At 41.7% G+C, this 11,035-nt stretch overlaps 1 protein-coding gene across 1 annotated transcript in view; it reads right to left on the reverse strand.

Moving 5' to 3' along the window:
* Positions 1 to 1,245: 1,245 nt before the first annotated feature.
* Positions 1,246 to 11,035, reverse strand: part of LOC137622105 (uncharacterized) — an 11,536-nt gene continuing 1,746 nt past the window's right edge. The window contains exons 2-5 of the mRNA XM_068352573.1: positions 5,872 to 6,113; positions 4,775 to 4,895; positions 3,946 to 4,140; positions 1,246 to 1,751 (exon numbers count right to left, since the gene is read on the reverse strand). Of these exons, the coding sequence (XP_068208674.1) occupies positions 1,609 to 1,751; positions 3,946 to 4,140; positions 4,775 to 4,895; positions 5,872 to 6,113 (701 nt within the window). The 3' untranslated portion in view covers positions 1,246 to 1,608. The remainder of the gene's footprint in view (positions 1,752 to 3,945; positions 4,141 to 4,774; positions 4,896 to 5,871; positions 6,114 to 11,035) is intronic.

Here is an 11,035-nt window from a genome sequence, read left to right on the forward strand (position 1 = left end):
ACCTAGAATTGTATTCATATGATCAGCACCCAACCTCCTCTTCACCCAATCTAGGACCAGGGAAGGCCGGGCAATGGCTGCTGATGACTCAGTAGGTAGACCTGCAGGCTCCCTCAAAATTGTCAGTACATTGCTATGCATTAATTTTATAATAAGATGCGGTTAAAAGGTTTAAAGGCAGCTCATGAATGGCAGAAAGTAAAGGGCAGTGACAATGCTCTAGTAGGATCATTGCCCTAGAGTCTGACCATATATCCCTCTCTTTAGCCAAGCTAGGACCTGTGAGGGCTAGGTAATGGCTGCTGATGACTCACAAGGATGGTGAGGTTGACACCACAGGAAACTATCGAGTTTGAGCATGACTCGATCTCCCGTCTAATAGAACGCCAGACAGGGACGTTTACAATAGACCACCACAACCCTGCAAAGAATTTGTCTGTCTTCTTTTAAATGGTTGTTTCGGCCATTTTTTTTTTTTATTATATACCTTTTATGTCTTTACATTTCTTAACACTCCCTGGGAAACTCATATACTGACGTTATTAATAAAAATCTTTTATTTACATATTATTCAGGTAAACATCTCTTTAGGGGAAAGGAAATACTTTAGAAATCGTGGATATAAATAGGTTTGTTTTCTTCATACAGAAAGATAGAATTAAAGATACATCAAAAGTGTGAACAGCTAAGATATTATAGTAAAACTAGAAAAAAAATAAGAGTATAAGAATGTTCTTGTTGATAGTTTTAGAAATATATCTTATTATTATTATTATTATTATTATTATTATTATTATTATTATTATTATTATTATTACTTACTAAGCTACAACCCTAGTTGAAAAAGCAGGATGCTATAAGCCCAGGGTCCCCAACAGGGAAAATTTCTTCAATAATAAAGATTTCATGACAAGTATTCCAATGGAGATCGTTTGTATTATAGAAATCAGATCGTGAAATTCTAGTTAAAGTATCAGTAATTACTTTAACCCCATTCATTAAATCTTCCACTGTCTTGGGTTAGAGTTCTCTTGCCCGAGGGTACATTTAGGCACACTATTCTATCTGTTTCTTTATTTCCTTTCCTCAATGGGCTATTTTCCCTGTTGGAGCCCTTGAGCTGGCACTATCCTGATTGTCCAACTTGTGTTTTAGCTTAGATGATAACAATAATAATAATGATAATATTAATAATAATAATAATAATAATAATAATAATATTCTATTGGTCTTAGAACTTAATTACGTGAATACTAACTACTACTACGACTACTACTACTACTACTACTACTACTACTACTACTACTACTACTACTACTAGCTAAGCAACAACCCTTGTTAAAACAGCAGGATTAAATAAGCCCAAACGTTCTAATAGCCCAAATAGGAAAGGAAATAAATAAACTATATGAAAATTAACGAATAAAGAATATAAAACATCTTATAAATAAAGAATATAAATTATCTTAAGAATAAAGACTATAAAATATCTTAAGATAAGTAACAACATTAGATTAAATATGGTGATATATAAACTACCAAGTCCTCAGGTCATCCTATTCAAGTGTGTTCAAATGCATCTTCGCATACTGGGCATTATTCTCGAGTTTATTTTGGCGATTCTCTGTTAATCGTATATCCATAGAGGCTGTTAATACTCTCGTGATCCTCTTGTGGACTGGAGAAAGTGCTGACATTGAACATCTGGGGGTTATGGGAGATGTTTTCTGGTTCCAAGTTCCTTGCTGGCTCTGAAATGGAAAGGGTTTAAGGTTTAAAGGTTGCGCGTGAGTGGTAGGGACAAGGGACAGTGACAATGACCTAGAGTCTGACCATATATACATATACATATACATATACATATACATGTATATACAGTATATATATATATATATATATATATATATATATATATATATATATATATATATATATACACAATATTATTATTATTATTATTATTATTATTATTATTATTATTATCATCATTATTATTAGCCAAGCTACATCCCAAGATGGAAAAGCAGGATACTATAAGCCCAAGGGCTCCGAAAGGGAAACAAACCCTGCGAGGAAAGGAAATAAGGAAACAGATAGATTAGTGCAACTGATTGTACCTTCAAGCAAGAGAACTCTAACCTAAGACAGCGGAAGGCCATGGTACAGAGGCTATGGTACAATCATTATTATTATTTGCTATGTTACAAACCTAGTTGTAAAAGCAGGGTGCTATAAGCCCAAGGACTCCAACAGGGAAAGATAACAGAGTGAGGAAAGTAAACAGATAGAATAGTGTGTCTGAGTGTACCCTCAAGCAAAAGAGCTCTAATCCAAGATAGCACAGATCATGGTACAAAGGCTGTGGTACAATCATTATTATTATTTGCTAAGTTACAAACCTAGTTAGAAAAGCAGGGTGCTATAAGCCCAAGGGCTCCAACAGGGAAAGGTAGCCCAGTGAGGAAAGTAAAAAGATAGAATAGTGTGTCTGAGTGTACCCTCAAGCAAGAGAACTCTTAATCCAAGATAGCACAGATCATGGTACAGAGGCTATGGTACAATCATTATTATTATTTGCTAAGTTACATCCTAGTTGTAAAAGCAGGGTACTATAAGGCTAAGATCTCCAACATGTAAAGATGGCCCAGTGAGTAAAGTAAGCAGATAGAATTGTGTGCCTGAGTGTACCCTCAAGCAAGAGAACTTTAATCCAAGATAGCACAGATCATGGTCCAGAGGCTATGGAACTACCAAAAACTAGACACTGGATGGCTTCTACAACTCCAGGTTTAGATTCTGTGGCCTAAATTCTATACACACAACAATCTGCCAGTCAGAAGCGGAGCAACTTCTTATCTTGCTTATGCTTCAACATCCGGTATTTGGGTATTCTCGACGTACTATACTCAAGAGGATTCTAACCTATCAGCTAGTAGGACACTTTTCTGAGATAAAAGGACACTCCTGCGAGTCAGCACAAATGCGTCTCATTCAAAAAAATATTGAGTATAGATACTGTGTTCTTTAAAGGATAACTTGATAAAACTTTATTTGAATGTGAGTGTGCACTAATATGTCATTTTATTCTATACTTTTTCCTCTATTTTAGTATGATCGTCAGCACCTAATTAGGGTTTGTGGTAGTCCATTGGAAACGTCCCTACTTGGTGACATGCTGTACAGGGGTTCGAGATCCGCTTAAGCTAGATAGTTTCTTGTAGTGTCTGCAAACTTGCCAGCATTGTGAGCTAAGGATGGGTGTTTGTAGGAGCCTATAGTCTACCTGCTGAGTCATCATCAACCATTGCCTGGCCCTCCCTGGTTCTAGCTTGTTGGAGAGGGTGTGAGCTAAGGATTGGTGTTTTGGGGAGCCTATAGTCTACCTTCTGAGTCATCATCATCCATTGCCTGGTCCTCCCTGATCCTAGCTTGATGGAGAAGGGATTAAGCGCTGATCATATGTATATATGGGCTGTCTTTAGGGCATTGTCACTGTCCCTTGCTTCTCCCATTCATGGACGACCTGTAAACTTATTTTCCTTAAAAAAATTAGGCGTATTTAGCATTTGGTTCTTACCCTCTACTTTTCCTATCGAATAGAATGTGTTATGATTTCGATAACGGTTCCTATAAATTTGTATACGGGTGTGAGTGCCAGAAATGTATTGATGGATATAGCTATCTGTGGTTTGATATTTCTTATTCATACTGTGGTACATGCGTATCTAACCATCACAAATTATCTTGAAAAAAAACACCTAAGAAATTCTCAGATTCCAAAGAGGAGCTTCTCACTTCCTCAAGTATTATTTACTTTTTGCTTTTTTAACCCCTTTTCTTACCCCCTACCGAGATCTTCTCTCCTTCTCTGCTTTTTATTCATCACTTAAGTGAAAATTTATAACATGGTAAAGAGAATTAGCTTTGTGTACAGCAAATATTTACCATTAAGTGAAGTTCTTCTCCCTCGGATAAGGCAAACAGCCATTCCTATAACGATAGCGACCAACACACAACAGATACTTAGTAAAACCATTGATGTGAAGTTCAGAGCAGTCTCTCTGGATGAGACATTGCTGCTCTGAGTTGTTGTTGAACCAGCAGGAAATTCCGTTGCAGGGGGAACTGGTGCTGGAAGATCTGCAATAGAGTTTGGTTAGATTAGCTTAGCTTAAACAACAAAAAACGCAGCAGTTTTTAGTCCCCAGTAGGACAAAGGCCAGTTTTCATCATCACGCTAGCCAGTAAGGATTGGTGATGGCGGTAGATTTTCATCTGATCGCTCACATTAAACCAGCCTAGTATTGGTGGCCTTGACTAGTACAGCTTTGCTGACCTTAGATATTCTCAAACACTTTCACCCCGTCAAGGTATCCCCACTGGTTAAACAGCACAGCTCAAATCAAATCGCAGAGCCAAGGAGATGGATGTTACTAAGAAAGTGAGCTGAGAAAGAATATGAAAACCACGAGATATTAGGATGGGACAGATGCATTTGCTCTGTTGTTAGTCCAGATGACCATACTTGACTTGATTTTACTTTAAGAGCTGTTTTCCAGGTCATATCACACAAGGAAACCACACGCACTACAGGAACTACAAGATCTGTCTGCCGTATACATTCTTAGGTATTTTGAGTATCACACAGCGTGAAAATAAAACTGAAATATATTTTTAATTAACATTGGGATTATATTAATTTCATGATACATTCTTAGAAATATATAGAAATCAAAGGCTTTCCAAAAAAGAATATAAAAGAACATTGACTCACCACATTTGTATATGTCGGCACAAAATCTCCAGTAGGTCTTTTTGGTGCTCGTTATTCTAATGCTTAAAGTAGATGACTTAGATACCCTATATCTTCTGTTGCCTGGATAAATTATCACTTCCTTGGAAAGAAAAACTTTGAAAAAACATTGCATTGATAATTTTCCACATTAGATATATCTGTCATATTAAGCTAACAATCATTCGCCTGTTAGAAAGATCAATTGTAAACCAATATTATTATAGTTTTACTTATCAGTTAATGACACAGAAGCAGAAAATACCTTAATGATGTAACTAACAGCAGTGTACAGAAATGGTCTTTTCCTTTGAGTGTTTGGTAGCTCAAAAGTGAGTATGCATATTTATTTGGAATATGAAAGAACAATTAAGAAAGAATTTTGTAACCTTATCAACTTCGTTGTGGAGGCTCATGATTTGATTGGCGTGTATGTATTTATTTATATTTGTATGTTTGTTCGTTTATGAGTCGCATAACTCTAAAACTATTTGACCGAATCTTGTAAAATTTGGTGGAATGATTGGCTATAACCCAAGGACAATTTGATTAGTTTTTTTTGAGTGATTGGATCATAGGTGTTATGTTTGTGATTTGCATAACTCAAAAAGTATTGACCGAATCTCATAAAATGTGATGGGATGATTGGCCATGATCCAACGACAATTTAATTATATTCTGGAAGTTATTTGGTCAAAGTTAAAGGCCATGCATAGGTCAAAAACATATTTTATCCAATTTGCATGAAACTAGTGCCAAAATGGGCATAGGGCATTGTCCTGCTAGGGCATTGTCACTGTCCCTTGCCTCTGCCATTCTTAAATGACTTTTAAACCGTTAAGAGACCCTTTTTGACAGTTATTTTCCAATAAACTAAGTCTATAAAATTTTCTTCTTTGATTCAAAATGAAACAAATATTTAACTTTGAAAGCTAAAGAAAGTTTTCACAAAAGAATTGTTTTTTTAAAAAGTAATCACCAATAAATCAATGATTTTGTTTTCTTATTTCCTGGTTGCATCATTATGGTTTTGTGGGGTCAGAGAATTCATTGAGTGATTGAAGACTTTTGATACTTACCCTATAAGTTCTATAAATTTCGATGATATTCCATGCATTTGATTCGCTTGAATTGAATATATATTCAAATAGTCGCTGACGATTGTTCCGTGAATTCACGTATCCTTCTACGATGATTTCGTTATTTATATCGCTGGTCCAAGAAGCTGGAAAAGTGTGGGAAGAAACTAGAAAAGTGTGGGAAGAAGCTGCATCTGGGAAGTTGACTGTATTATTCGCATCAGAGATGTAGAACTTGTCATCTGGAAGAGAGAATGAGTTTGGATATTGTAAAAGAATGCTTAAAGAAACCCGTGTTATAAGACATATTGTAATTTCAACGTGAATTTTAAAAAAGTTCCTCATTACTCTGTTAGGAACTAGTGAAAATAACTAGTCTTTAGGAGGTAATAAATTGTGAATTTAGTGAAGATTTTAAGATAGGATATCGCCATTCCAAACATCAGTAGGTTAAATTGGTTCATGTAGTAAAACGTAGCTACTACGTAGTGTCTACAAGTCTGAAGACAACAACTGAAATATAAATATTTAATCATCATCATCTCATCATCATTATCATCATCATTATTGTGACGGGCCGAGAGAAGGCTGTGAACTCAAAGGCAGTGTGAAACCAACTGAGTTAATTTATTATAGAACATTCTCCTTTATATACAAAACCTCAAGGCAACAGGAAATTACATGTTCGAGAAACAGACAATGTTACATAGGAGAAACGCAGACATGTTTATTCTGGTTCTTTTTAGTGCGAGGGAAGAGCGAAGATACAAGCATAATATATACAAAATGAATTATGTACGATCGTGTGACACACGGTTGGTACATGGCTCCCCCCCCCCCTAAAAATGACATACTGTACATGTTAAATAGAGCACCCTGATCTAGAGAGGCAAACTGTAGGCGGGTCATCTGGCAGAAGATAAGCAGGTTTTAGACGATCAATGGAGACCCAGTCTTCTTGGCCATGAATGTTTAGTAGGAATGCTTTCGGACTGCAGCGGATCACAAGGAAAGGGCCCGTGTAAGGGGGCGTTAGCGGTGGCTTGCTAGTGTCGTTGAGCAGGAAGACGTGCATTGCAGAGTGCAAGTCTGTTGGTATGTGATGCTTTGCTGGGGGCTTGCAAGTCTGGCGGCATGGAGTAAATTTTCCCACGACGTGACATATGCACTGGAGATCGTCGGAGGATGTTGTAGAGGGAAATATTTCGGCAGGGACGACCAACAGGTCGCCATACACCATTTCAGCTGCCGAGACGTCGAGTGTATCTTTAGGAGTGGTCCTTAGTCCCAGGAGGACCCAGGGAAGCTGAGTAAACCAGTTGCAATCCTTGCAGCGGGACATCAAAGCTGCTTTGAGGGTGCGATGAAAACGTTCAACCATTCCATCGGCAGCGGGGTTGTAGGCCGTTGTCTGATGTAGGGTGATGCCCAGGAGATTCGCTAATGATGTCCACAATTGAGAGGTGAAAGTGGTTCCCCTGTCGGAAGTAATATGCTCAGGGATACCAAATCTTGCAATCCATCCAGAGAGTAAGGCAGATGTATATGAGGTGGACGTTGCAGTTTCCATGGGAATGGCTTCAGGCCAACGAGTGGAGCGGTCGATGACGGTAAACAGGTAACGATGTCCTTGTGATGTGGGTAGGGGGCTTACAACGTCGACATGAATGTGTGTGAAACGACGCTGAGGTTGAGGAAAGGTACCCACTCCGGAATCCGTGTGTCGATGTACTTTGGAAGTTTGGCAAGAAGTACAGGCGCGGACCCAATCCTTAGCATCCTTAGAAATGCCGTGCCAAATGAACTTTGCCTTCAGCAGCTTTGTAGTAGAACGGCACGAGGGATGTGAAAGGTCGTGAATGAAATCAAACACCTGCCGTTGCATGGGAGCAGGAATCCAAGGTCGCGGTCTACAAGTACTGACGTCACAGAGGAGGGTGGTGTTGGAGTCTTCGAGGGGAAATCTTCTCAACGGAGGGACGTGCAGGATGTCCTACATGCTTGATATTCTGGAGCCTGTCGTTGGGCTTCAGCCAGGGCATTGTAATCCAATCCCAGTTGAACGGCAGCCAACGTGTTTCTTGACAGGGCATCGGCAACGGGATTCATTTTCCCAGGGATGTATTGAAGGGTGCAATTGTATTCAGCCACGGCGGAGAGATGTCGGCGTTGCCGGGCAGACCAGGCATCAGACTGTCGAGTAAAGCCATGCACCAGAGGCATGTGGTCTGTGCGAATGAAGAAGGACGTACCTTCTAAGAAATGGCAAAAGTGACGGACAGCCAAGTGCACAACCAGCAATTCTCGATCGAAGGTAGAATAACCCGATTCTTCCTTGGTCAGTTTTCTGCTGAAGAAGGCCAATGGGCGGGGCGAGCCGTTGACCACCTGCTCGACTACTGCACCAATAGCGACATCACTGGCATCGGAGGAGAGAAGGAGAAGGGCATGTGGGATAGGAAAAGTGAGAGCCGCAGCAGTTGATAGGGCCTTCTTTTCATTGCAGAAGGCTGCTTCTTGAAGGGGACCCCACTTCAGGTCCTTTGGCTTGCCCTTGAGGGAGGCGTAGAGGGGAGCAAGAGTGGCGGCAATGGCTGGCAGAAAACGGTGATAATAGTTGATCATGCCCAAGAATTCCTGCAGAGCTTTGACGGTCGATTGCACGGGGAAGTTCTGAATGGCTGCTACCTTCTCAGGGAGGGGGTGGACTCCTTCAGGAGTGATGCGGTGCCCTAAGAACGACACTCCGTTGGCGCCAAAGGTACACTTGTCGTACCGGACTACAAGGCCGTTTTGTTGTAGGCGGTCGAGCACGATGCGCAGGTGACGGAGGTGTTCCTCTTTTTGAGGAGGAGAACACAAGTATGTCGTCCACATAACATACACAGAAAGGGAGGTCCCCTAAGATGCCATCCATGAGACGTTGAAACGTGGCCCCAGCATTACGAAGGCCAAAAGAGGAGTAATTGAAGGTGTATGTACCAAACGGTGTGGTGATGGCAGTCTTGGGGATGTCTTCTGGGTTCATAGGCACCTGATAATACCCCTTCAGAAGGTCGAGCGTAGAGAAAACCTTTGCTTTGTGCAGGTAGGAGGTCACGTCGGCAATGTTTGGGAGGGGGTAGTGATCTGGTTCTGTTTGCATGTTCAGGCGCCTGTAATCCCCGCACGGACGGAGGGGGCCGACTTTCTTCAAAACGATGTGTAAGGGTGACGACCATGGGCTGGAGGCATTTTGGCAAAGGCCCATTTCCTCCATTTCGGCGAACGTCTGTTTGGCGGCTGCCAATCGTTCCGGTGCCAGACGTTTGAATTTTGCGAAGACTGGGGGTCCCGTCGTCTTGATATGGTGATAAATACCGTGCTTGGCAGGAACCGTGGGCGTTTGGTGAAATTCTGGACGGAAACCTTCCGGGTACGACGTGAGGAGGTGGGCGTAAGCATCCATGGGTGCGCTAATATGGAGAGCGAGGTTAGAGGGGGCGTGAGGAAGAGGTGTCGACAAGTACGAGTCTGCGTTGACCAAATGAGAGAGGAAATCCGCACTGAGGATTGGCAATGTGACGTCAGCAACGAGAAACTTCCCATTGAATTTACCATTTCCGAACGATAATGTGAGGTTCTCGTAACCGTAGGTGGGTATCGCAGATCCGTTGGCAGCTACCAAGCGGACGTCAGCAGATGTAGACACACTACGTCGTGTCTTGAAGAGTTTCCTTGGCAAAAGAGAACGACAAGCACCCGTGTCTACCAAAAATCGCACGCCCGTTCCTGCATGATGTAAAAAGAAAAGATTAGAAACAGGGGAGGCCACCGCCACGAGCGATGGCCTACTTACACATTTTTTTGTCACTGACAATCCTCGGCACATTTCTTCGCAGTTGCCCCGAATCTGAAGTGGTAGTAGCAAAACTGAGGCGGATGGGAGGTAGTAAGTGGCTGTAGAAGTCGTTTGTTGGGGTGCGAGCGATTGGTGGGTGGTGGGCGGTTTTGTCACTGCTTCAGCACGTCACAGTGTAGGAGTGTATGTCCTACGGCATTCATGTCAGCTTCGGTTGACGTTGAATAGGCATCCTCTTTGTCAGGGGTGGAGGCATTGATGGAGGTCTTGAAGTGGCTCTCCATATGGGCGTCAGCTTTGGTCATCAAGTCTTTTATGGGTAAACTATCGACATCAGGTATGGCAGCGCCTATAAGTCCGGGTAAACGGCGTATCCAAAGGGCACAAAGTAGGTTCACCTCACGAGGGGAGCCATCTGCGGCAGGTTGAAGGCGAGTGATACTGGTCATTTCCCTGAGGGCAAGCAAAGCCCTTTGGTCCCCCAACGGTTGTTGCAAGAGCTGAAAAAGCTTTGCAACACGGGCGGCTGGCGACGACAAGTACTGCTGCAGAAAGTATGTTTTGAGGGCGCCATACGCTATTGGGGTGTCTTCTTGTTCACAAAGCCAGTCGGATATTTTTGGGAAAGTGTCCTCGGGTATCGCCGCGAGAACATAATCTGCTTTGGTGGTTGAGCGAGTCACGCCCTTGATGCGAAACTGATCTTCTGCGCGCTGAAACCAAGCAAACGCCTCTCCCCTGGCGAACAGTGAAAGTTTCAATGGGGTAGCCGCAGCGCCAACTTCTGTAGAGTCCGTCATAGTACCAACGATGGAGGGGTGAGGGGGGTGGGGGCTTAAGGCGGTGGGAGCGAGTCGACTTCCAGGGTCACCAATGTGATGGGCCGAGAGAAGGTTGTGAACTCAAAGGCAGTGTGAAAGCAACTGAGTTAATTTATTATAGAACACTCTCCTTTATATACAAAAGCTCAAGGCAATAGGAAATTACATGTTCGAGAAACAGACAATGTTACAAAGGAGAAACGCAGACATGTTTATTCTGGTTCTTTTTAGTGCGAGGGAAGAGCGAAGATACAAGCATAATATATGCAAAATGAAATATGTACGATCGTGTGACACGGTTGGTACATTATCATCATCATCCTATGCATATCAACGCAATGGTCAAGGTTAGATTTCGCCATTCGTCTTAAGTTTGAGTTTTTAAATCAATACTTTTCCATTCAACATCTTCACGCCAAGCATGTAGGCCTGGGTCTTCCAATTCTTCTAGTGCCTTGTGGAGCCTAGTTAAAAGTTTTGTGAACTAATCTCTCTTGGGGAG

The sequence above is a fragment of the Palaemon carinicauda genome, chromosome 28 (assembly GCF_036898095.1).
Source record: "Palaemon carinicauda isolate YSFRI2023 chromosome 28, ASM3689809v2, whole genome shotgun sequence".
Lineage (NCBI taxonomy): Eukaryota > Metazoa > Arthropoda > Malacostraca > Decapoda > Palaemonidae > Palaemon > Palaemon carinicauda.